The 27,984-nt window shown below is 41.1% G+C and overlaps 1 protein-coding gene across 1 annotated transcript in view; it reads left to right on the top strand.

Annotated features, from left to right (window-relative positions):
- LOC118504197 (5-hydroxytryptamine receptor 1A) overlaps positions 1 to 27,984 on the top strand; it is a 64,765-nt gene that overhangs the window by 11,194 nt on the left and 25,587 nt on the right. The window contains exons 2-3 of the mRNA XM_036038376.1: positions 20,185 to 20,546; positions 20,627 to 20,743. Of these exons, the coding sequence (XP_035894269.1) occupies positions 20,202 to 20,546; positions 20,627 to 20,743 (462 nt within the window). The 5' untranslated portion in view covers positions 20,185 to 20,201. The remainder of the gene's footprint in view (positions 1 to 20,184; positions 20,547 to 20,626; positions 20,744 to 27,984) is intronic.

Below are 27,984 nucleotides of genomic sequence, written 5' to 3'. Positions count from 1 at the left end.
GAGCCGATGCTCGGACAGTGTGTATGGTTTATCGATTCTTGTTATACTTTTACATTTGCATGTCAATTTGTAGGTACGGCAGAGGACAAAAATTTAACCCAGCGAAGCAATGGGCAGGACCATCTTATTGATGATGTTCTTGTGAGATGTTTAATTTGGGATGCTGTATATATGTATGTAATTGCAATCCCTGAGTAATTTAGCTTCATTATTGCTGCTTTGGAGTGATCGTCATGTTTGTGGATTGTTCGTTTAACATAAATTAATGTACAGGAAAAGTGGAATTGTCAGAGCTTTTTCATTCTTGGTCTAACGACCTTTTAAGATCATGCCTGCCATTTCTGGCTTACTAGAATTATTGAAATCGCATAGCTGTATAGTCAGTCCTCACTATGGGGAAATGGCCCAGATGGGATTTGGACCCCGTCCCTGCCGTGTGAAGACCGACGCCACTGTCGAATATATCACCGGGCCGCCCCTAGGTCGGAGCTTTTTCTTCTTCTTCCGTGACACTACAACCACGAGAGGTCTCTACCTGTCATATCTCGCTTGGTTTTACCCCTAACACAGTAGTCAGCCCTTCGTACGGGGAGGCGTTCTACATGGGATTTGAGCCCCGGTCATGGCGTGTGAAGACGCCTCGGTCATCGAACCGCCACATACAACAATATATTTTCGTATATTTACATGCAACAGTTACAGGACGACTTATTATAGCTTTGACTTATTTTACTGTTACCCGAAGACCAAGCCGATATCTGGCTATTGATGATTATGATCGATTCTCCAATATGTATTGTTAATTTTATTAAATATAGTGAAGAATGGAGCAGATACTCCAGCAACTCAGAATAGACCCAACGAACTCTCTTCTTACTTTTTCGCGACACTGCAAGTACAACTAAAAGTAATTATTTTTAATGAATTAAAGATCTCGTTTCCGCCCTTCTTAGATGTTAAACAAGCCTCACAATGTTTGTAACACACTGGCTAGCTTAACCTTTCGCAAAGTACGCGTCCGCGAAGAAAGACACGTACCACCACCAGGGAACAGTTTAAAAGAAGTAATTATCCAGCACTTTATCCCAGCCCGTTAGTTCATCTTCCGACAGCATAATGGGTCTTGTTCGACGTATTCCGTTCCGGTGCGTTGTGCCACTCCGCGTAAGCTTTCCTGTCCTGCGGGTGAACGTGCGGGTCTAAGTAATTTTGTGGTGGCGAGCCTTCTTTCCATCTTTTTTGTGTTCTCCTTTCCTTCACTCACATACACACTCGCGGCGGGCCCCTTTTTACTTCGGACGCGTCGAGTGAGTTAATCGGATTGCCCAACCGGAGAATGAGCACGGTGGAGTAATTGAAAAAGTTTAACAAGATTATTTGTAGCTTCCTGAGCAGCAGATTTGTAGGTTGGTTGTGCCGTGGGAAGATGACTCCAAAGTGAGTGTGAGTCGGTGGATAAAAAACCGAAGTCGTGTGAGATTTTGCACACGTCGAATAAATAACCGAAATCCGTCATTTAAATGTGGAGACCAAATTTCATCAAAAAGGTTTTTTAAGCACAAAATTATTAAATTCAACAGAGAAACTCGAAAAATGTCCTCGCTTCAAATTACATTGAAAATATATCATTCATTGGACACGATGACCCGATTTTCCGAATGAGACACAACACATTTTTACTTAGGAGGCTATCAATTCCCGCTCAAGAATTGAATATAGCAAAGCTTTACAGCTGAACCAGCTTCTTTCTGATCGTTTTAATAGTATACTCAAGAGTAATTAAACTGCCAGATTCTGAATTAAGATGAACTTATTCCATTTCTACAACGGTTTATCATTTAAAAATTCATAACAAATTTAATTTGATCCATCGAGACGTGCCGTGCGGCATTTTCATTAAAAAAAACCAATCAGGTCACGTTCTCTTTCTTTCTCGAACAGTTTATCAGCCTTCCTTCCTAGTTTCGAAGGACCTTTTAAAAATTTAAAACAGCAGCTCTTTACATCGCTTTCCAAAGCTTATTCATTTTTTACTTTATATGTTGTGAAATTCTTTTAACTTTTGTAATTATAGTACACAAATAATCGAAAATTGCACAACTCATAAATTCGTAGCGCCCCAGAATTATATTTTAAAATGTTAAAAACTTTGAAAAATTAAACCTTCTTGAGCCATTGTTTGCTCCGTGTGAAGCTCACAAATTAAATATGTATTACCCACGTATCAATCGCGAACTACGCCACCACGCCTTTCCTTTATTTTTCCATCTAAAATCCATCTTTCACATCATCGTGCCGCTCAGATCCTTCTCAATGCGCACGATATGTTTGCTACCACCGAGATGTGCCAGTGGATGGATTTATCATAAATAATCATATTTCATTCGCATCCATCCTTCCATCCAAAAGCAGATCTTTTGAGTTTTCACTTCCATTCGGGCGGTGCTCAAGCCAAGGTGCGGGATCAATCTCGCACGCTCGCGAACATCCTTTGTGCCACCATTCTTTTTTTTGTGTCCTATCCTTTTCGCGCTTGTCAGTCATCAGAAGCAACGGGAAGTAAGTTGAGGTAGCTCCCGGTTTTTTTTTTGTGTGTATCATACTCACTCACATCGCACCATTTTCTCGTTAGCACGTGGTGTCATTTTGCATAAATTTGCGCTTGCCATGCTCCATCGCTTGGGTCGCTTTTATCAATTCACACCGGCCTTATCTTTCGCTGCCGCGAGCTGCCGATTTCCGATCGGGCTGCATATAAGCGGGCTGGTGGATTAATACATTTCCCTTTCAACCCCCCGTATGCATGTATGCGCTCCGTTTTATTGAAGAAATAACAAACACAAGGAGACCGAAAAAAGAAAAACCTACTCACCTACATATCAAAACCCCGTGCCAGAGGATTGCTTAGAGCACTTTTCTTTCCGCCCTCTCGCTATCATATCAATGGCTAATTCAGTACGCACTGAACTTTCTCTAAAAGAACGGCTGGCACGCTAGTTTTTTCCTTCGTGCCACTATCTTTCCGGGAATGACTTGCGAGCGCTCGCTGAAACGGGCTTATATTGCAACCAGGTAGCAGGTAGCGCGCTTGGCACCATATTGCATATTCAGCGAAGATTTATGCCATTTTTGAAATAACTCTCCACTGTGCCAGCTGTCTGCTTGCTAACAACTTGCGCAATGAGCTTCGTTAGTGGTTTGAAAGCATGGATGCGCTTCAAAAAGGGGGAGCAGGTAATGGTGTGTTATAGAGTGATACGGTGGTGAGCGAGATGAAAATGAGAAAAATGGAAAACTAAGTTTAGGTTTTTTCTTTTAAATGGGCTTTTATGAAGCTAAGTTGTGAATGCGAGCTTCTATTTTTTTAAATAAAGCGTTCATAAGACTTTTTTAATAGAAACGGACATATCTTTTTCTTACTTTGTTTTCAATTATAAAAAATATCCTGGATGCATTGCTTTTTTTCTTTCAATGAAATTTTATGTTACTCTTTAAAAAGAAAAAGGAATTAAAAGAAGGAAAAGGAAGAAATAAAAACCTACGAGCTATAATGCGTTGTTGGACATTTAAGAACAAAATTGAAGCTATTATAGATTTTATAACGTGTATGGGACACTTTCAAGCGCCAAGAGTCCACTTTGACTTCTCCAGTGTAAAATTTAGTTGAATTCTGCAGTATATTCCGGAGCTCTCGAAGAATTCTTCCATTATTCCAGATGCTTCTAACCTTCTGGTCCCTAATAGACCTTGATGCTCTAGGGTGGACTGTTGTTGTTTTTAAATATCAAAGAGGTTTTAAATGGAAATGGAATGGAAACCTGATTAGAAAAATGTGAAGAAAAATCAGGAGTTTTTCTTTGCTAAACGTTCCTCTTACAAAGGGCTTTGGCAAAGGAGTCTAAATAAAGTAGCCTAGTCTAAGGTACTTGGGTCTGCTGTACTTGGATAAAGTCCTATGATAGTTGAGATACCTGAGATATCCACATAAATTTCCCGTTTATAGAACTTTAAAACATAACCTATAAAACGTAAGGCTCATATCAGTTGAAGGTGACGATCTCGAGCTAGTAAAGGATTTCTTCTATCATCCCTTTAAGCTCCTGCGACACAGAAGACTCCAGTAGCAGAAGAAATGCGCAATATACCACACACTAAAACGTCCAGTGATCTTCTACAAATAGGAGTCCTAGACTAGACTGGTGACAGAGGACCTCAATGTTCTCGATCTGCCAAGGAGAATGAACCACAACGTATCTGAGCTGTTTTGTGAACACATTTACTGCCGGTTGTCTGAAGGTGCTCGTTACTGATACGTTCGCTACGAGACGTAGACGAGCACGACGAGCTATGCAGAAACAAATTTGACCTGGCCATGATACTATGCCAAAATACCTAGTAACGATACTTTATTGGCTTGTTATGTACAAATTGAACAGGAAATAATTTTAAGTAACTTCGTACATCGTATTCCTAAATACGTCCATCACAGCCATTAAACATAAATTATTTCGTTCTTCTTTTCCCTAACTGATTTTAGCCATTTACCATTTTCCCTTTTATTGAACTGAATGACATGGAAACAAGGAAGAAAAGCAAGAGAATTCAGGTGGAAATATGCAAGGTTCATAAAAATGTGTCTAATGGAATACTCCAATTGAAAGCAAGCATCATTCCTTCCCCTACGCAAGACATCCTAGCGAAAGGGTAAAAGCTTCTTGGAACTGACATGAAATGCATTCGCCATTTTGCATGCTTTCCAATTGCTCGTCAGTAAAGCATATCTGACGGGTGCAATGAGACCGACAGACTGCATGTCCTGCAAGCGAACGGTACGTGTTGCATTATTGCAACCCATTAATACAATAGAAACCCCTCTGCACAGTGTTTTCTCATCTTTCCTCTTTAATTTCTAGCTTCTTCTCACCCACAAGGGTCCGCGAGTGACACAATGAAAGGTGACGTTTTTTTTCCCGACGCCGGGTATTTAAAACTGTCCCGCTCGAAAAACGGGACTCAAAAATTATCGCCCGTACAAAGATCTAATTCAAATCTTTTATGGACCGTAAAAGACCCGTAAACTTTGAGCACAACTTTGCGTCACACGGTAAAGGGTGATCAGTATGGGGAAGAGATGAGACATACAACAAAAAAAGAAAAGCTTCACGCCGTGCAGTGAGCAGGAAAATTTTCCATTATTATACGCTTTCGTCCCGTTGTCTTAATCCACGACCCGTGTCGGGATAAATGAATCTGTTAGCTTTTTCGGCACGTTTTAAAGGCAAAAAATGGGGAATCTTTCCATTCTTTCACTTTTTGGCTCTCTGGCAGTCGCGAATGGGTTTCTTCAATGTTACGGTGTGTTTTGTGTTTGTGATAGAACCGAAATTGAAAAAAAAAAACTTGAAGTTTGTTGACAGACCAATATTCTTTCTTTGTTTTGGGTCTGGGTCGTCGCTGCGGTTGGCAAATAAAACCGGAAAATTTTAATTTAAAACTTCTAATAAGCTTAGATAATTAAAAACAATCAATAGTGTACCCAGTAGGCAAATTAGTCTGGTAAAAAAATAAGAATTAGTCCCTTTGGAAAATCGTTTTTGATTGTTTTCTTCTGTCAAAAATGTTTACAAAATTCCTCAACAGACTTAAAATATTTCACATTTGAAATATTCCCTTTAGTGAGTTTAAATCCCCCTAAGGCACACTCTGACGCCTCGTAAATGCCTCAACGCACAAATAGAGAGGGCGAAAAGCATTTATATTTGATTTAATTAATACAGCTTATTTAAAGCTATGCTTTGGCGCACTTCCGGCGATGGTCTGAAATGTGTCACCCGGCACACGAACACGCTTTAGTGAAACACTAAAAGCAACACACTCAACCGCCTCAAAACTACCCGCTTTCGCCAGCTTTTTTCCAACAAGCAAAGACCCACGGTGAAAAGGCGTAACCGAAAACCGAGAGAATTATGAGAAAAGTTTTGCACATTTCTTATTCCACTCATAACCGGTTACGGTGAATAGATACGGGTTTTAGGGTTTGGGCGAAGCTGTAACCGGTCCGACTTTGACTTTGGTCGTGCGCTGTACGTGTGAAGTATGTGTGAAAAGTATCGTACCTAGGGCAGGGAATTCCGAAACCATCTCACTGACCGTACCCAGAGCCGGCATCGTCGTCGTCGTCCTCGTAGTTGTCGGTGGTTTTCGGAATGATGAATGTACAAACGGATCCTCTTGCCTTTTGTTGGGTGGTGTCCTTTGGTGGTTGTGCTGGAAGGTTAAGCATCTAATAAGGCACGGGTGTGTCTGTGATGAATAGTGCCACTAGCCGAACACCATTACACCAAGCACACCGGCTATGAGATCCGCATCCAGCCTGCACCGGCTGGTAGCGACAGCTTGCGTAGCAGCATTTGAGGCGAACTGCGACATTATTCTTATGCTAAATTTGTGGGTGAAATTGAGAGCAATAAAACGAGCACGTCTGTGGCCGTTCTATGGCTCTGTGTACGTACGTACGTTCATGGTACCGTGCGTTGGTTCGATCGATGGAAGACGAATGCAATCAAACAAGCATAATGTGTATGGTACGGTGCACCGATCGAGTCAGCTTGGGTTTGTTTTACGGCTCTGCTTTGCAAACGATCCATTTCTTCAGACGGTTTAATGGGCAGATAGTGTGTGCTTTTTTTGCTTAAGAATTGAATTTAAAATCTATTTCCAACGCACCATTACACTTTTGGAAGTTGGTTCAAAGAAGAATGTTTTTCGGCATCGCCATCAATCTTGGTAGATCGTGTACTCGGTTTTTTTATGCTTAGCCTGAAAGTATGTAAATACATGTATATACATTTTTAATTTTATTTCTGTAACCTACAGTTTAAAGTGTTTATGTGAGTAATAATTTTATGAAGTTACATTAAATTCATAGTTTGTTTCCATGTATAATAAACCAATTTCGATAAGAGATAATTAGAGAAATGAAAGAGAATATCATGAAAGAATCGAGATAGAAATGAGAAAAAACCAAGAGTGAAGTGAGCGAGAAACGAGAGAGAAATAAGAGAGAGAATCGATGGAGAGTTAAGAGAGAATCGAAAATAATTACACAAGATCGGGAGAGAATCGAGAGAGAAATTGCACAGAAATGGGAAAAAATCGGAAGAGAAATGATCGAGAACTTAGAAATAATCGATAGAGAAACGAGAAAGAATCGAGAGAAAATACAGAAAGAATCGAGAGAAATAAATGAGAAATGAGAGGGTATCTAGTGAATATAGAGAAAGAATCAAGAGAAAAATGACAGAAAAATGGCAGAAAAATTAGAGAGTAATTAGAGGGAAATGAGAGAAAATAAAAGAGAAATGAAAAAGAATCGAGAAAAAATTGAGATAGAAATAAGACACCATCGAGAGAGTCAATTCTCTGTCATGTATCCCTCATTCCTCTTTCGATTCGTTCTCATTTATCTCCCATTTCTCTCTCGATTCCTTCACATTCCTCTCTCTCTCATTTCTCTCGATTCTTTCGCATTTCTCTTCCATTTTCTTCTTGATTCTCTCATATCTCTCTCATTTCTCTCTCGATTTTCTCTTTTTTTCTCGATTTTTTTCGATTTTGTCTCAAATTTATCCATATTATCTCTCGATTCTTTGTCATTTTTCACTCGATTCTTTCTCGATTTAATCTCGATTCTCTGTAATTTTTATTTCGATTCGTTCTAAATTTTCTCTTGATTCTTTCTCATTTTGCTCCCATTTTTGTCTCATTTTTTTCTCGATTCCCTCTCATTTTTGTCTTCTTACTCATTCATCTTCAGACTCTCTCTAATTTCTTTCTCGATTCTCCCACATTTATTTGACATTGCTCCCTCGATTTTCTCTTCCTTTAACTCGATGCTCTCTCACTCCTCTCTCATTTCTCTCTCATATCTTCCTCATTACTCGCTCATTTATCACTTAATTCTCTCTTGATTCTCTCTCATTTCTCTCTAGATGCTCTCTCATTTCTCTGTCGGTTCTATTTAATTTATCACTTGATTTTACATTGTGACAACATTCTGATGATTTAGGTTAAATATTTATTTTAGATTTAGAACTGTTCTCAACCGCTTTTAACCGGTTTCTAAAATAAAATTAAAATAGCAATTTAAAATCATTTCCAGCTACTGCTCACAGAATACTAATTCTAACGCTTTGGCCGACAAACAGTTTCCACCATTGCATTTTACGAATGCACAGCCCAGCCCAAGGGGCCACCCAACCTTTTTGGCAGAGTCGTCGATTGGTCTCGTGTGCCCAACGTTACCGAGCGCTCCGGGGACAGTTATTTATTGTCACACGCCCGACTGATTTTATTCGCGAAGTTAACGCTGTCGAACATCACGTTCCTAATAACGGACTGTTACCACCGGGCTGCGTTGTATCGTGGCACCATGTCGAGGTGAGGTTTAATCTTCGTGTGTATAATGAACAGAAAGAGAAGTTCGAGCCCGGGTTTTTGCTACTCTTGGGCATTCCCAGGCAGTGCCCAGGAAGGAAGTCGTTTTACATTGTGCTCGGTGTGACGAAGCGGTTTTTTGTTGCACATTAACAGTATCGCACTTGCACTGGGAAGCGCTGAAGGAAGCAATGAGATTCCAAGTGTTTCGTTTTGCGTTGGTTTTTCGTGTGCAATTTGTAAAGCTTCAAGAAACATAAATTAACTACCCAAGGGCGAAACTATTTCCTCGCGCTTCCTTTTTTTTTGCTGGGTTCTGGGGTTTTTTGAGACTTGGAGTGAGAAAAAGTTACCAGTTTGGAGTGTGTTTATCTGTCGAGGTTGAAACTATTGCTCACAAAAAAAAAAAAAACGTTTCATGGAAAGAATGAAAACTATAGCATAGAGATTTAAAAGATGAGAACTCAATTCTGAAGTTTGCCTTTGGCTATGAATGCAGCGATTGCATTATGGGGCGTGAAATAATCCCATTAATATGTATTGGTTGAATTCGATGAAGCGTTTATGCAGCTAGAATCATCAATATTATGATAATAATATTTCATAAAAAATATCCAAAACTCAAGGCAAATTATTGATGTATTTTTAAGAAAGAAATCTTCAAAACCAGATTGAAAAAATTATTCACCATTCACCCGTAGTCTCACCGACACTTGAACTTTCGAGTTACCGAGTAAAACAAAGTTAAGCAGGAAACCTCGACCTGATTAGCGGTTGTTTCAGTTGTGGTGATCGAAGTTGAAGTTGGCAAATCCTTCACTTCCACAATATCCGGCCGCCCTGGGATTGGCGTCGAACTTCCTGATTCAATTCCGACACGGCAATATAATTGAATTGTCGTTCGCTTTTCACTGGCAGCATTGGAGCATTGGAGGACTGCTGGCAGTTATAAAATCGCGTCGATTTATCTTTTCAAGGTGTAGGATAAATGTCATTTTATAAAAAATTGAAACTATTTTCAATACTGACATTAAGATAGGTTTGTTATAAGATATAACGAATGAAAATATTATTGGAATATTTTAACTAAAGACAAATTAAGAGTGACTATTTATTAGCAGCTACTGGTCAACTGCTACTGGTAAAAATGGGTCAAATCATACAGTTTCGGTATTAATTATTAAAAATATTAAAGTATTTTTTACTATTAATTCACTGGAACAAATTTTACGACCTTATTTCAGTTTTTTTATTCTTATTTTGTGTTTTGGTCCTTTTGAACAAAATTGAAATTGAAAATGAAATTCAAGAAGTTGAGGATGGTTTTTTCCGAATTTTGCTTTTATTATACTTAGTCGAAGTATTGATAATATAATGTCAGTGACATTTTTCTACTGTCCATCACTGAATATATGAAAAAATATGTTCCTTATCATAATTCAAGTCATTTAAAGGTTCAAATTTTGAATTTAAAAATTTTAAGGCAATAATTGTTTCGATAAGCAAATTTAACCGAATTCTCCATCTCAGCTAAATTTGCGATGGCAGGTCCTTTGAATGCCGAATTAATGTTGTGTAAACCTCAGTCATCTCTCGCGTAATATTGCTGCACGATGTAAATGTATGCTAATTAGCACTGTTGCTTTGATTTGCCGCCCAGCAAAACTGTTACGCAAAGTGTCATGAAAGTTTACGCATCAAATTATCACCGGTCCAAAATTTGCTATTGAAACTGCGCGATTGAGGAAAATCTTTTTTAGCACTCACTTAACATTCATTACCCTGGAGCTGTTTTGCTGCTCCGTAGATCGATAGCTGTAAGAGAGGGTAGCTAGAGATACATAATTATCATCACTGCTTTAAGTTTATGCAGTCGACAATTAATGACACCCATGCTTTAAGCACGCACTTTTGGGAAGTTTAGTGATGCGAAAGGTAAAGTTGTAAAGTTTCGGTTTTACTACACACTGTAATGCCTTACCCCGTTTTTTATTTACTTTTTTTTTCATGTAAATGTTCACCACAACATGAGAACTAATTTTCATGTTTTTAACACCACACGCCAGAAACTTACATCGTGTTGCTTACGCATGCGTCATACATCTCTTCGGGCGAAAGTGTTACGATCCGTACCGTTACAGCTTTTTGATACGAACATTACAGCATTCACTGAGAAGTCTTGCTTGCTTTTTTACACACTTTATCGTCAGTTTCTCACATTCTCAAGCTACCGGAACATCAACACCGAGCTGCCCCGCAGCGTGAGGGTTTTCCGACTGTTTCTCACCCCGGCAAATCGGTGACCGGAATGTGGTTGATGAGCTGGCAGTAAAAAGAAGGAAATGACAGTGCTACAATTTTATGGTCACTTCGTGTGAGACGAAATGATGCGACCCGGCGGCGATCGCACCATCTTGACCTGCCGGATGGCCCCGGGAATGTGGACCGATACGGCAGTGTGCCTTCGAGCAAGTTACAGAACAGCTTACGTCGTGTGAATCGCTCCATCGTCCCCAAGGGAACCGTTACGGGATGTGAGACGGTTCCGATGGTTTGCTTTTCTTTCGCTTCGTCTCCCGAAATTGCAGCCAAGCACATGGCTTTCTCATCAAAAGTGCATTATCGTGTTTCAGGAGCGAAAGCATTTACTTTTAGCTTTCGGTCTCCTTTTTTGGGGTGGTTTTTGTTTCTGAAAACGTCAAAAGTGTCGAAATGCAAGAATTTGGAGCGCATTTACTCCGCCGCGTTCGACAAGAATGCAGCAAATGAGGTGGAAATTTGCAGGAAAATCCCATTGAGCGTGGACGGCCCGATGAATGCTGTGCTTGGCGATGGGTTAATAGTGGCGATGACCATATATTTAAGTAGCAAAGATGGTTTTGATTCCGGTTAGGTGGGAAGCGTCCGGCTATTCCGAAAATTGCAATTAATCTTTGTGCTGCTATTGAACTCTCTGAACAGGCTGATATGAAAAAAGTTAGGTTCACGTAGGTCTTTGAATAAGTTACTTAGTGTTTAAAGGTAATGTTAAACTTTAAAGGTTAAAGGTAATTAAAGTTTAAAGTTTTCTTAAACTAACCTTTTCTCATGAACATACCTAGTACAGGAGTAACCGTCGCTTACATCGAATTCACCGAAATTTATGCTTACAGAAACTGGCTTCAAATCATCCAGCCATCGTGTAGCCGTCATCAAATACCATCAACCCGCAGACAAATTCTCGCTATTCGCAAACGCGCTGTAAACTCTTTCATCCATTTCATCGGAACCTTTCGCTCATTTCCGGCCAAACGATTACGTTGACAGGGGGAAAGCCATCATAAAGCTACGATTCGCCCAAGTAATTCCATGCTTGATCGATGCTTTCATCCACATTTAATGAAAGTGTGGTGCGAACAACCGAAAGAGAAAAAGAAAAACAGGTCCCCTCGATGGAAAACCCATAAATATTTGATTTTCAAATTAGGTTGTACGCACAGAAATCAGAGCATCGATTCGATTTGTAGCGTTTTTTTTTAAGGTTTGAGTGTGTTTGTTCGCAAAACAAATACACCTGTGCTTCCAGGAAGTTGTGATATCATTTGTTTGAATTACGAGCATGTTTGCACCCCTCAAAGTGGAGTTGATTCGGGTTGTATTAACGCACTTCAAGCACTATTGAATTTGTTGTGAATTCTTTGTAGCATAAAGTAAGTGTTTAATATTAATTCTCGGAACTATTACGCATTAGTAGTGATGCATACATCATGTGTACAATTTTTATTTTAACACCCATCCTAACCCTTCTAGTTCAATGCAGGAGCTTTCAAATATTTCCGGAAAAAGCTCTTCGTTGCAACGCAGGCAAATAAACAAGCATCCTTTCGGTATTCACGCTACTCCAAACGACGATACACAATACAATCAAGCACAAAGATAAATCTTCCGTTTGCTCATCGCAAAACATGCCAAGCGTGAACCATATCGATGGGCTCCACAATGCCAAAAGGTCACACTCAGTTACGGTGTGTGGTAGACTCTCTCTCTCTCTCTCTCTCTCCCTTTCCCTCTAGGACAACATATTTGAGGAGGTATTGAAAAACGAAACCATCAGGGAAAGGACTACGCAAAGTGTTCCGCCCGCTGTCCGCAAATCCGTGACACGCCGAATGTCTGAGAAGTTCCCTGTTTTTCTCTCCCCCGGTATCGGAATGTGAATGCTGATGTGATCGATCAGAAGCTATTTTCCTTTCATTCGGTTCGGAGACCAGGTTTTTTTCGCTATCTTTGCACCTCCCAGCATGGATTAGTGTTCTAGGAATTTGAAAAGAGCAGCCGGAGGCATGGCCACCGTCTGCCACTTACTGGTTTTTTTTGTTGTTGCATGGAAAGGGCACAAAAAACCCCGATTTTCATCTCCTTCCAACAAAAGTGGAATGAAGAATTAGCTGTTTGTGATATGGGCGCATATAATCGCTTGCTGGAAGGAACGATGAACTAAGGAGGCAAAAAAAAACAAACGAAGTACATCGACTTGCTAACCGACCGAGCGGAAGGAAACCATCCCCAGATTTTAGCGTTCACATCCTTAAGAAACCCTTCAAAGGAGCTTTCGGAAGTAAGGGGTCTGCCTGCGGCTGACTGTCATTGATGCTTTCGCATGAAATTACGTTTTCCTTCAAGTTCAGGGAAACATTGAGGGAGAGCAAGAAAAACGACAGGGAAAAAAAAACCACCCAGCCCCTTCTGTCGATTATCCCGACAGCCAGAGCCAGAGAGCCAACGATACCGTGGAATGCGTGTAGTAGACTTTGTTTGATTTCTTTTTTTCCCCCCTCTGTCAGCCTGTTTGGTTTCGGTTGCGTATACACGAAGGAGCTTGTACCGGAGCTCGAATGAAAACTCCTTAATCGAATCGAAATAAAAATAAATTCCTTCACAGATCATTTTCATGCCAAAGCCAATATTCTTCAGCTGCTACTGCTGCTGCTTCCCCCGATCCGGGAGCAGGTTCAACCTGCTAGGCTGGTCTGGGATTGATTCGCAGAAGGGCTGAAAATAGGCAGACCACTTCGTCTGCCATTTCCTTTCTGCTTGTGAGTGTTTGTGCTTTTCTTTTCTATCTGTTGTTGTTGCTCAAGAAGCAAAGACTTGTCGTGTAGTTGCGAATCGATGTCGATCTGTGCTTTCTTTTCCTTTGTTCGGCTACGAGCAAGAAGTGCTGCCCGTAGCCATTTCCCTATCGAAGCAAAAATCTTCTTCCGATTTTGGATAACTTTCTCTGTGTGTGTATGTGACATTGTGTTTCGATTTTTCTTGAATATTCATTTGCTCTCGGGAGGGGTTGCCTGGTGGAGGGAAGCTAAAACTAGTACAACGTGAAAAGTGTTCTGCACAGAGGATAGCAAAGCCCAAAAAAACTGCAAGTGAAGATAAACGAACATCTTCACAGTCCCATCAAACCCACTTACGGAACGCTGTCATTATTCTGTGCGCCACCAACGCCAAAAGTTCCCAGCCACTGTTTCAGCAAACCGTAGCGCCATGTACATGTGATAAAATGTTTAGCCCCATAAGAAATCCCGGTAGCGCCGTGTGTGTTTTCCACCGTGAGCGTTGAAGCACACTTGCTCGAAAATTGATACCTTGCCATCAAGAATTCATGCACTGTGGAAGCGTACGCGACACACGGTACAAACCTCGTTGCTCGGAACATACGATCACACGAGGTACGCAACACGAAACATGGTTTCACGGACTCCAGGAGGATGTACAGCCAAATTCGGAACCGACAGGACGGAAGTGGTGATGGGCTGTGGCTGTTAACTGGAGATGTGAGGAATGAAATAAATAATAAATCACGCCGAATCGATCAGTAGGACGGGCCAGCCCGTCAACATCCGTTCCGTATTGTGTTAATTTTCATCTCATCAAACTTCAAGAGGAATCGTATTCGATTAACATTTGTCTGGAGAATGATGTATTTGACGGTACGGTTCTTTTTTTCTCTCTCAAAACGGGGACCAACAAAGAGTTGGAGGGTTGGTTTGTGTTAACTAAAAGGTCGATAAAGGTTGCGATTAATCAAACGACTGAACACCGAAAGACATCGTTTGCTGACAGATGCAATGAATCAATATCGAATACGGCTGTTGTTTGAAAAGAAACGTTGCAGTACAGTGGACGACAAATGGTCGCGATAACTCTTTGTTGTTTGAACTTCTTTTTTATGTGCTATTATACGCTTATATCATCGTCTGCAGGACTGAATATTCCGCTACGGCTAAAATCAAGTCAAAGGAAACCTGATTTGACAAACCGAGAGTGCAGTGCCAAGAAAAAAAGAAGAAAAAATCGCACATATTTAAAGGCCTTTGATCAATTTAACGTTTAAATTTTAGCTATAAATTTAATATCACTTTGCAGAAGATGTTAACTGTACTTTGACTTAACGACTGTATCATCTGAAAGATATTCATTGAGCAGGACAACTTTTTTTTTGCTTCGCACTGCAATCAACAGCATCAGCCAGCCATCTCTTGGCTTCTTAGACTTGTTCATAACCGTAGCAAGAGTCAATAGATCAGGGTTATTCTGGACGGGATTCGATCTACCTGTCATGTTTATATTGGTGCCATCTTAGCATAGTAACATTTAGCAGAAAACCTCTATAGCCTTAACTAAGATAACAATTTTTTAACGATTCATCTTTATTCTTGGAACAGACCTCTTGTCTAACTTCTTACTGCTTCGTCGGTGCTTAATTTTAATCCAGAGAGTATTCTTTAAAATTTTAAAAATAGCCTAAGTCTGTCCTAATAACATTAATCATGTGATAATTTCATTCCAAAGCAACACATGATAACCATATTCATGAATTTGGTTTATAATGACTAAAGCAGCCTCATAGATGCGGTGCAGTGTCATAATTATAGGAGCGGCAGTTTGCAGCAATACACGGAATCAAAGAAGTCAGCTTAATGTGGCATGCTCAATGAAGAAGAGATGTATTAGACAAATACAAATATTCTTCTCTTGGTTCCTTCCTCTATTGAACACATCGTTGCTCTCAAGTTCAGACGGCTGGCATACCACGGTTCATTTGAATAACCATGTTGACTAATATCAGATAATTATAACAAAAAATGTAATACACAATAAATTGAATTGTAAACTAAGTTTCCGTTGAACGTCAAACATTCTGGTTCAGATGTTGAGGCGACAACAGCGCCGGTCTTCATACAGCAGGACCGGGGTTAATATCTCATCCGGATCGTTCCCCCCTACTGAGATCTTACTTTCCTACTACATGGAAAACTAAGTCTAGTAAGCCAGAAATAGCAGGCATGTCCTCAAGAGGTCATAAGGCCAAAGAAGAAGATGAATAAAACTATAATATAGTAATTTTAATTTTTTCATGAAGATAGGTTCATATGCTTTGTTATTTCATTTTTTTTTTAATCAAAAACACCCTAACTCTCTTTACTTCCATTTCATGTGTAATACGCTTAAAATGACAATTATTTAAACCAAACTCTGTTTTATGTTTTTATCTTTGATTTATTCACACTCGACAGAATCGTTGGCCACTGTACACCGCTTTATATCTGCGGCTAATTGGTACCAGCTGGAGCAACAGCACCCGCAGAGTGATCCTCTTTAATTTTTCCTGCACAGATCTGTCTGTCTTCATAGTTTTCCCCTTAATGGTGGCTGTACGGGCATGTGCGTGTGCATGAGTCTAGAAATTGTTCCATACAGGATGCTTTTCTATCCTCCGTTTTCAATCCTTTCACTGTCATGCATGTTACCATCCAGGCGGTCCACAAAGTGGACGCATAACTAATGAAAATGTTTTCCCCATTATTCCCAACCCAGCTCCCAGCGACTTGCACTGCACGTAATGGTGGTAATAGTTATTATTTTTCTCGCGCTTTACTCGTTTGCTGTACATACTGTTTCCAGCACTGTTGCTTAAGCTTTCGCGTCGTTTATTTTAAGTGGTGCAAAATGTGTTTTTTCGTTAAGCTTTGCTGCATAACACTTAAGTACACCAACATGCTAACCGCAAACAGGCGGTATGTTCGAGTGAGAGAGCATGCGAGACACAGGAAAAGTTGACTTAAATGAAAGCAGCCAAAAATTGGCAAACAAATCGGTAAAGACGAAGTTCAAACATTTAACTGCACTTCTTCACTTCTTCACCGTGCTTTGTCTATTTACATTTAATTTCTTCCACAAATAGCAGAACTCAGCTCAATGAAAATAGTATTCCAAGTAGTTCCAGCAACCAGTACCTTGACACACAGTTTAATATTCCATTCCCATTGCTTGTATAGCTACGGGTGAGCCAAAATAGCATGGCGCTACAACGCTCACACAATCTTTCGAAGAAAGCCGGTTGGAAACATTGCTCAAACATGCATTTGTGAGTCATGGGCAAGGTCGAGTCGAGTTTGCGTTTGGGAAGGAAGAACACGGTGAAGCAAATCCAGTTAGAATGATGTCTCCCGCCAGACGGGATGTCCTGTTACGTTAGTCAGATTGGTTGCTGTATTATTTGTAGTGACACAGTGAGGTTTGCAGGACCCGGGACAGACATCCTTTTGTCTGATAGGGATGTAAGAGTTTCGTAGAATATAATCATAAAGTTATTAAAGTACACATTTACGTAGAAAAGAAGCATTTCATGAAGTTATAAACAAAATCAATAAAAACACAAATATAACTGCACCGCATGTTGTCTCAAAATAGAATCGAAATACATTCCCATCTTCGTGGGACGGTTATTTCATTCCCATATCGTCCCACCGACTCACTTCCGGCTCGGGCCAGAAAGCTCGTTCGCTCCAACAGGTCGGACATTAGCAAAGCAAACGGTAGAAGATGCATTGTTGCTTTTTTGACACATCTACACACACTCTCATAACACGTCACAGCCACATGCACAGTGAAAGGTCACCGGCGCCAGAACCGGGATGCAACGATACGTCACCATCACCAGCGCTCTTGGGGGAAACCGGGCGACCTAAATCGGATAAAATGTTTTACTTGTACACGTTTCGGGTCGGCTTTTGGAAAACGGCTTTGGTTACGGTGTACCATGTTATTTTAAGTGGAGCACAGGCCTGTTGGCTTGTTTGTTTGGATGCAGATTATGTCGGTGCCGGTGAGCCTGGCCCGAAACTTGATGACACACTGCTGGGGGAATTGAAGAAAACCACACAAGCTGCTTATTATAGATATGCTCCGTATCCGGTTTCACTGCTCACTGTCGCCCGGTGTGGGAAAGAAGCTTCGAAAGCTATTTTAGGAGATCGAGCAAAACCCATCCCACTTGGAATGTGAGGTTTGGAAAGGGTTAACGACTTAATAAAGTTTTCTTGGGATTTGGTAGGATTTTAAGTAGCAGTGGAGCTTGACATAGGAATGCTTAGTGAACATCAGTTTGCATAGAGCACTTTACATGCCTCTTAAGTACTTAGAAAGCGTTAGTGATATTGAAAAAAATCTTTCAGTGAAAATTGATGTATCACTTTCACCTGATAAAGCAGTGCTTTTATATCCAATTGGCTGATGCTTCTTCAAAAATGGTCAAGGTCAAATCACTGCCAGCACCATCCCGAAAACCCCGATAACCGTTGTACAAAATATAATTGATTGTTGGAAAACTTAGTTACGACTTCACACCATAAAACCCGCAAGAACTCGTGTAACTCAATCAAAACGAACCTTTGCCTAATGATTCCGGTCATCATCACGCAATTGGAACGCGTGTGCCAAAGCCAGTCTTTCGAATCTTTCTCACCCACTTTCCCGAAAAAAGGTACGGTTGCTTTGTAACTTTGTCTCCCCTCTTCTGTCAAAAGGCCTCTATCCATCCCGTCCTTTTGCTGTCAAAACTTACTTCGTCAATTTGGTCAGTGCGAACGAAACCACAAACGGAGTCCTTTTGCTGCGGAGAAGGTTGAATCGAACGTTTCCTTCTCGTTCTTTCCCTTCACTCTTTGCAACGCCCATCCTGGGGATCTGTTTTAATGATGATGCTGAAATGAATTGTAAACTGGTTTGCTGACCGTGGTGGGTCGTTCCAAGCAACAAAAAAAAAGCCCAAAAAAAGGGACCAATTGGTTTGTTTGACGAATAACGACAAATGAACCCAAGGGCAGACAGCAGCTACCGGCAACGCCAGGGATCTGGTTAATTTTTATGCAACGGTGAGCAAAGTTTACCCTGGTGTGGTTCGGGCACACCTTTCTGCTACCTGGGTGTTTTAATGTGTTTAAAGAGAGGTGAGCAGGTTTGTACAGATTTAATTTAAATCAGCAACACCGGAATCAAGCAGATTTGGTAGGAACTGTGCCTGTGGGTGTGTGTTTTATAAGCATAATACAAATGGCGAACAATTCTGTAATAGGAATTTCCAGGTAAACAATTGTTTGGTAAATCGAATTGATGGAATATTTAATTAAAGATATTTAATATGCATCTGCTTTAAAAGTTATGTTAACGAAAATTGAAGTTGAAATTTTAATCAATATTTAAACGGTGACAATGTTTAAGTTTTAGTAACGCATTTAGCTACATTATAGCTATTTAGCTAAAAGTACTTTTTTTCGAAATACAAGGCGGATGGTGGTTCATATGCAATGGAGTAATGGAGACGCCTGGTAGTTTTAAAGAAATGATAAGAACTGAGGTAAAATGATAGTTTCACTTTTGTGTTAATCTTCGGGACTTTTTCTTGCTTTAATCGTCCAGCAATTGGATTTCTCTAGTGTAAATAAGATAAAAGAAATGTTTTTAAATTTGTTCACAAAAGACAACTATTCATTAGAAGCTCCTAGGGTCCGTTGACCAAGACAGATTTGTTGTATTTATTTGAATACCCAAAACTTTTTTTATACTGGTAAAATACCTCGACTTAAGGAAATTAGTTTGTTCTTCTTTTGAACTTCTGTATCCGTCATGTACGCCCAGAGGGACGGCTTATACGTTCCTTACGTACTCAATAACAATTCAATTGTAACAATACGGCCAGGCCGTTCCTTACGAATAAAAAAAAAAACAATTCAATTGAGCTTTATGGGAGTGTGTGAGTGTGTTCTACGTTTTGCGGCAAGTACTGTTATCTCTCCATCAAAACTATCCACCACTATAGACTGGTTTTTTTCTAGAGGAATTTGAAAACCTATTCAAAGCGGCTGTTCTGAAAAAATATTTTAGTTTTAGTTGTTTTTTATAGCTTTTTTGTCAACGTTAGCTCAGGTTTTCGATGCTCTCAATTCGTTTTTACTCATTTCAAACTACTTTTTTTTGTTTTATCAAATTATCTCTATTACACGTAAAGTCTTAAGTCTGGTGGAGACGCATGGTCATTCAAGGCAATACAGGTATTAAGTGGTTCTAAAGGCATGGAGAAGCTTGGTGTTTCATGACGCATGAGATATGAGACCACTGCAGTCCACGTTGCTGTGTAAAATAATCTGCTACATAGCTGCTACAATGATGATGCATCTTTTTTTGTACTCGTGAACTCTCTAGCGTAGCTTACATGATTAATGTGAGCGGTGTTATGTTTGATAATGATGCGCTTCTATGCAAAATGATCACTTCCGTCGGTTACTATCACAAAATAATTATTAAAGTGCCGCTTTTCTACGTAGCAAAGCTTTTCTAGGCGGACAAAAAAACCCAACGTCATTCAGTCATTTATCATCTAAAACGAAGCGTAATTTGTGCCTCCCTCTTTTTTTTCAATCACGACAGATAATGTTGCCGCTGTAATGGATCTGAAGGCTGGCAAACATCTAGTAGCACCAGCGATAAACAATATCAGTTGCAACCACAATCGGTTCGCCGGTCACTTCTTCCACCAGATAGGTCCGTTCGATGTGATACAAGCGCTGTTCATCGTGCTGCTAACGTTTCTAATAATCAGTGCGAATCTGATGGTGATACTGGTGATCAACAGCCGCCGCTATGCTGCCTACATCCATCCACAGCCGCGCTACCTGCTGACGTCGCTGGCGCTCAACGATCTGGCCATCGGGCTGCTGATCGTACCGTTCAGTGCCCTACCTGCCTTACTACACTGTTGGCCTTACGGGGAAATTTTCTGCCAAATTCAGGTAAGGCGCAACCGTACGTGCGTACTGTTATTCGTCGGGTTATTGAGAAAGAACTTTTGTTTTGCTCCTTTTTCTTCTAGGCACTACTACGAGGAGCTTTATCACAACAAAGTGCTGTTATATTGGTGTGCATGGCAGTTGACCGTTATCTGTGCGTGCTACATCCACGGATATATCATAAGCGATCCAGTAAAAAGGTGAGTAAAAGTTCGATTTCCGAACCGTGGGGTGGGAAATCGCTCTCGGAACGATGCCTATACGAGAGCTATACTTTATGGGAGAGAGATTTTGAAGGATCTTATGTGACATGTTGCCGCTACACTAACCGCCGCGCTGAATTAAGCCATTGAATGGTTTATGAAATCGACCGTAAATGTCTACACGTCTTGAGCTTCATCCCGATTCCCGTCCGGTTTGTGATGCTGTTTGATAAATGGCAATAAAAATACAATCAAACATCTCAATAACACACATCCACTTTACCCGACGTAGAAGTGAACTTGAGGCTATTTTTATGTTTGTTTTCTGGTTTTCATGTTGAAGCCTCCCTCCTGCCGAAAGACAGGCGGGTGAAAATAAACAAAAGGACAAACACAATAAAACATCGAAAAAAAAGGAAAAAATCTACCTCCCCCTACCAACCTGTCCATAAATCCTTGTTTCTAGCCCGGCCCTTTCATCGACATTCCGGTACCCCAATATCGTTGTCGTTTATGATGAGGAATTTATTTTCCTTCCCAGAGGCAGCGTTTTGGGTAAGTTAGGGGGGTTTGGTAGTGTTTTTGTTTTGGCCTATCTATCGATTTTTCCCGGTGACGGTGATACATTTTATCATTGCCGAGGATAATGTTCTCGCTTTCCTTCCGAGTGGGAGGGATATTTGGTACGGTTCGTACTTTATCATCGCACTGTCAACTGTTACTGTCCGTTGGTTCATGAATGGGTAAGCGAAGGGCTCGACAGGATACAATGATAATAAGCTTCTTAAGTTACTAGATTAATGTTGATGTAAATTTTCATGATAATCAATAGTTTACAAATACGATTAATGGTATTATTGGTTATCGATATAGGTAATATTATTTCATTAAACAAAAGCATTATTAAAGCGCTGGAATAATCAATCTATCAATCTAATCTATCAAAAAGAGAAAAAAAAAATTATTTATCTAAAGAATACAATTGAAACACGATTCTGTGTTCTGTTTCTCATTTTCTTCATCAGTTCAACTCCAAGGAATTGTATGGATTTTATTTACAACTCTCACTCCAAACTCTAGAGCTCTAGAAAACAAACAGCAGTAAAAACTGTTATAATACCACATTTATTAAAAATTTAAATTCCATAAATATTAAAAAATATTTGAAATAACGTAAATTTTTGTTTTTTTGTTTTTTTTTTTATTTCACGTAGTGATGGCCAGGCCGTATATCTTATCGACTATACTTAATAATAACAAAATAATTCATGAATCTTATATGCTATTTGGGTGGGAGACATTTCTCGGTAGGAGGTAAAAGGCACGTAATTAGTTGTTCTGTTGTTTTAATTTTGATGAGTATTCATCGCCGTTTTTTTTTATTACCAATATATCAACAAAGATCGCATTTGTAAGTAGTGTAATTGAGTGAGCATAATGGAGGCGCCTGGTCTTTTGTACATTTAGAGCAGCAGGACAAATGAGTTTTTTCACACATTTTTAATTACGGTCATATGCTTCTTTGAAAACAATACGACCAGCCCATCCTACATGAATTTTAAATAGATGACACTTTAACAACATTTACTGCGCGTTTGTTGCTGAATAATACTGTATAATATTGCTTGCATGATTGATCAGAGGCCATACGCATTACATGAATCAGATTGACATGCAGAAAAAAAATAGAGAGAATATTCAATAAAAAAGCCGCTTATCCCAAACTTGTTTGGTGATATTGATAAATAATCAGCTTACACGGTAGCGCCTTCAGAACCACACAGAACGGACACCTCGAGTTCCCCTATCAAATTTTGCCAAATCACTTCAAATCGAATGATGCAGTCGTTTCGTGCTTGATACAACAAATCTCAAACACCGTAATGTGATTACACGAATCACACTTTGTCGACTGCTGTCACGCTGTCGGAGCGCTTACCGTTTGTTACTACATGTAAGTGAAAGTTGATTGACTTTTTTCATCCGTACGAGTATAATCTTATCTTTCCCCCGTCGAAAGCAAGTTAACGCTGCTTTCTTAGCGTTTCGATTTATTTAGTTTTCGTTTGTTTTCGGATTTTTTGCACTTGATGGTGTGAAGTTCGATTTTCTCAAACGATTGTTCCGTTTCCGTGCCGTCGTTATCATGTTCGCTCACCGTACGGGATGAGACGACGGACGCTCTACGTCTTTGTCGCTGTTTCTTTATCGTATAATCAAACAATCAATTGTTTACGCTACCCTCGGCAGGTTTCATACTCCACGTGGTGGTATCGAGTTTCTTGGCCCGAGGGCAACTTTCATCAAGGTCCAAACATAACAAAAAAAGTCCACCAGCGGGCAGTTATGCTCCCGGAGGAGCAATCAATTTTTCACACTCGGAAAGTAGCGCCTATCACCGATATGCCATCCGGTTGTCCTATCTCGCTGAACTGCCGGAGGGAAGCAAAGCAAAAGGAAGCTGTAAAAGTTTGTTCCCAAGCAGTGCATAACAAGAAACAAAAAATCGACATCCAGAGCCCATTACAGACGGACTCGATGAGGAACGCACAAATGGCTATCGCGTTAAATGGTGGCGAAACAACATTAAAATTTTATTTACTGCTGTTCGATTTTGGGGCACTAGGAACACACACATAGACTGTTAGGCAGGACACGAGGTTTAATCAATACGGAACAGGAGATAGCAGGATGATGGGAAGTGAGTATTAGGAGCAGGAGCCCACTGGCACATTAAATGCACTATCGAAGAGTTTGGTCGTTACACATAAAACATGTTATCACTTTTGGTAGCCGGCAATAATACGAGCCAGAGTAATTATCTGATGTGTGTTTGAAAATGAAGACAATAATTAAGAGTTTGTTCAAAGAAAGCATCTTCCTCCCCTTCTTTGATATTGGTGTACTTTAATGTATTTCAGTTGATATTTTTTAACATATTTTATTAAAATGAGTTTTGTAACAAAAGAATCAGTAAATATGTTATGTGTTTTCTTTATTGTATTTTTTTCTTCAATTTCAAACTTTTGTTTGCCTCTAAACTTTCTTTAATATATTTGTCTGCAGTTTGTTGTTCTTATTCTCAATTTTTACTGCAGCTCTTAAACTTTCTTATTTTAAAACAGCTGATATCCATTAAGGGTCATTCCGGTGGCCGAGGCGATAACGGTGCCGGTCTTCACACGGCAGGATCGGGGTTCAAGTCCCAACCAGATCGTCTCCCCCGCAGTGAGGGTTGACTACCCAACTACGTGGTATCTTTAAGTCTAGTAAGCCAGAAATGGCAGGCACGACCTAAGAGATCTTTAGGCCAAAGAAGTACTTTTGTTTAATACTTTTATGTTACAAAAAGCTGTTTCATTTTCTTATCTGTTTCTTGGGCTCTACAACCTCCACAGGTTTTGGCTTCCAATTCCCAGCTTCCTGTACACGATTATACTAGTAGCTGGGGAGTCAGTCCAGCGTTAGCGGAAATCATATAGAAAGCATTCGATATGCGGTCCTGATTTGTATAAGCTGGCGCCACTACTGTCTCGGTCACCGCATCTGCCAGAAACAATTATAATCCATATTGATTTTAATAAACTTGAATTTCTAGGCCTTACTCGGACACAAGCAAGGAAATTCATATCAACTCGACCAACATTTTCCCTTAGGCCTACAACTGCTGCTAATAAAAGATAACTGCAGAGCATTGGTTGCAGTAACCAACGAACACAGTCATTATCGCTACATCCGGGCGCACACATAGATTATCATGCTCGATTGTAACGTAACGCTTCGAATGCATAACGCACACCTTGACCACTGAGAGGAACAGCAAGGCCATTTGTAGTCGGTTCTAGCGAAATCTCTTCATTTTGCAGCTGTACCAGCGAGCCAGACTCTAAATTCAATCCGGCGTACCAATGGACCGCTAAAAAGGACCGGAATCTGTGCAGCTCATAAAATTATCATTTCCGGGCACGTAGTCGCATGATTTGCGCTGTTGGCAAACGATTATGAAAAGCCAAGAATCTACGGTCCACTACGGCTCGGCCTTCAGCTTCACGTTCACTGCTCTCTCTCTCTCTCGCAAACCGTAAGCGCGGAATCCTAGCCGGCAAAGGAATTAAAGCGAAGCAAAGTTATTGCATCCAAACACTATCATCGACCAGATTTGTTCGGAATCACAGCGTTCGAGCATCACCAGGCAGTGGGGAACCCGTTAAGGGTAGGGGATGCGACAAATGCGACACAATTTCACGGTTTGCCATGGGAGTACGGCAGCTATTTGCTGCTTATCAAATTGCCCCGCGCTAGTTGGTGTATTGCTGTAAGCGGCAGGGAAAAAAGGATTTATAGATTAATTAAGGCAAAAACTGACAGCCAGAACTAACTGCACTTCGCCGTTCTTCGCCATTTGGTTACGAGCGATGATGCTGGCCGGTGGGATCTTTCTTTGCGGTCGCGTTGTGCCGTTTTTTGCTTGCCGCTACAGTTTTACGCCCACCCACAAGTTCTGTCCATCCCAGCGGAGCGAAGCGCTCAAGACGAAACCCCCGAGCGCCAGAGCGGAAGTCTGTACTTGAGCAGAAATGATGAGCTGTGGTGAATTAAGCGTGATGACATTTTCGTGTCCTCATCTGTGCTGTGTTGCGGGGACCGGTGAGCGAACGGAACCCGGGGATGAGCGGTGCCGTAACGTCTTGTGAGCGAGTTTGTTGCGAGAAATACTTTAACGGATGAGTTGAAGGAGGTATAAGTGTAATAAATTGTCTGCATTCACTCTTCCGAAGTTGGGCATTAAATTAAATTAAAACTCAGCTATTCATTTATTTATATTTATAGTTAGACGGCTTGGCGCCGTATTGACAACACCGCGTGTGTTGACGAATACAAGTACAAATAAATTAACAAGGCATTTCCTCCCTGTTATTCTGCCTTATCCCGGGCATGCTCGGTTGTCGGTGTGTGGAGATTGCAGTGTGGTATCATGTCTATTGTGGAGGTTGTGTTGATGGTTTGGTCCGGGTCTATTGCTTTCTGTTGCTATGTTGGTGGTAGTGTGGTGTGTGGAAAGGAACATCCTTCCGTGTAGCGGATCTGGACTGTAACAATACAAAAAGAAAACAGTAATATGTACAGTACAAACATTTGCCTGCGCACAGTGTTCCTCAAACTGCCCAGCAGTGATAGCCCAAGCTCGATCAAGCCAGCACCGAACTTAGAAGCTATCGGCGAGTTCCATCCCGTAACAGCAGGGTCTCTGCTAATTACGGGGTTGAACCCGCCGACCACCTCCGAACCCAACGCCAGCAAGGCCGAGCTCGCCCCATCAAGGCTAGACAGAGATGAAGAACACTGTTCCAGAAAATTCTGCCTCCCTTCTTACGAAATTGCCGACTTTGACCCCGGATGCTGTTGCTTCGTCAACGGATCACCCGTGGCACTACAAAAAAAAACTTAACACTTGAGACAAAGACAACACAACGAATAACAAAAAAGGAATGGCGGATATGGTTTGGTAGGATAATGGGGATGTGGAATCAAAGGATAAGACCGTTGTCTCTGGCGAATCGAAAGATGAGCCTCATGTATGCGAGGTCTCTGGTCGCCAACACTTCTCTAATTTCTGTGCCCGGTCGTCTGCCGATGCCCTCGACTGCGCCCAACAAGGAGGGTCTTGCGGTTTCAAACTCCACGCAGGACCACAGAAGGTGATCCACATCGTGAAATCCGTCACCGCAGCCACACACCTTCGTCTGAGCCAGAGTTATACGCTGCAGATGAGCGTTCAACGCGAAATGATTCGACATAAGTCGAGACATCATGCGTATGAACGCCCGGTCTACAGAGAGCCCACCGAACCAAGGCCGCAGGGACACTTGCGGAGAGATCGAGAAAAGGAATCGCCCGAGATCGTCCGCCTCCCACATGCTCTGCCAGCGAGACAGGAAAAGTTGCTGTGGTAGGCGAAGATACTCTCGGGCCGAGATCGGACGGTCCTAAAATGCGCCTTGTTGGACGCCTGTTTTGGCCAGTGAGTCGGCCTTCTCGTTGCCGGGAATTCCACAATGAGAAGGTACCCAAATTAGCGAAATCCTGAACGCCTTGTCGAACATGGAGCCAAGCAATTCTATGATTTTAATGACCAGGAAATCCTGACTCTTAACAGCCTTCGGGGATCGTAGTGCTTCGATAGCGCTAAGGCTATCAGTGAAGATGAAGTACTGATCCGAAGGTCTCGCTGCTATAATCAATAGTGCGTACATGATTGCGGCTAGTTCTGCGGTGTAGACACTACACGGCTCCCGCAATTTGAAAAATGCTTCGGCGGACTCACTAAAAACGCCGAAGCCGGTGCCTTCCTTAGAAGATGATCCATCAGTATAATACTGGCTACTTTGGTCTAAATGGCCATACTTATCCCTGAAAATGCCCGGAACTACCATCGGGCGAAGATCATTCGGTATGGTCTTAATTTCCTCGTGCAACGAGGAATCTGTTGTTAAAAGGGAACTGTAGGTCTCAGGAAGGGCAGCACGGTTTAATGCCTGTGGGGCGCTAGGATGCACTTGTAGGGCAACAAAATCTTCATAGATTTTCAAGATCTTGCTCTTAGAACCTGTCTCTAGAAGCGCTTTAAAATTTTCTTCGATCAAGGGATTTGATACTGAAGAACGGACTAGAAGGCGAAGCGACAGCATTTCAAAACGAAGTTTTAGCGGCATCACTCCGGTCATCACTTCTAGGGACATGTTGTGTGTTGATTTCATGCTCCCTAGTGCGAGTCTAAGACAACGATACTGTAGCCTCTCTAGCTTGAGGATATGCGTGTTGGATGCCCAATGAAAGCATATGCTTCCATATTCCAACACGGATAGTACCGTTGTCTTATACAGTCGCAGGACGTCTGATGGATGTGCGCCCCACCAGAATCCTGTGACTGTCCTTAGAAAGTTGATTCTTTTACTGCATTTTTGCACCAGATGGGTGATGTGTGTACTCCAGTTTAGCCTTGAATTGAACCAAACACCAAGGTGTCGAAAATTGTCGGTAGTTGATATCTTTTCACCGTACAAAAAGACATCAATTTTCGGGTCAAATAGTCTTTTCTCCCTGTTTTTCGTCGTGTCGCTGAAAGGAGAAAAGACTACCATCTCAGTTTTCTTTGCAGAGAACTTGATACCAAGGTTTTCAGACCACTCGGAAAGGTTGTCCAAAGTGGTTTGTAAAGCCAGTTGTATTTCGGCGGC

The sequence above is a fragment of the Anopheles stephensi genome, chromosome 2 (genome assembly GCF_013141755.1).
Source record: "Anopheles stephensi strain Indian chromosome 2, UCI_ANSTEP_V1.0, whole genome shotgun sequence".
NCBI lineage: Eukaryota > Metazoa > Arthropoda > Insecta > Diptera > Culicidae > Anopheles > Anopheles stephensi.
Note: the sequence above shows the minus strand (reverse complement) of the source record. Positions and strands in the feature narration are given on the sequence as shown.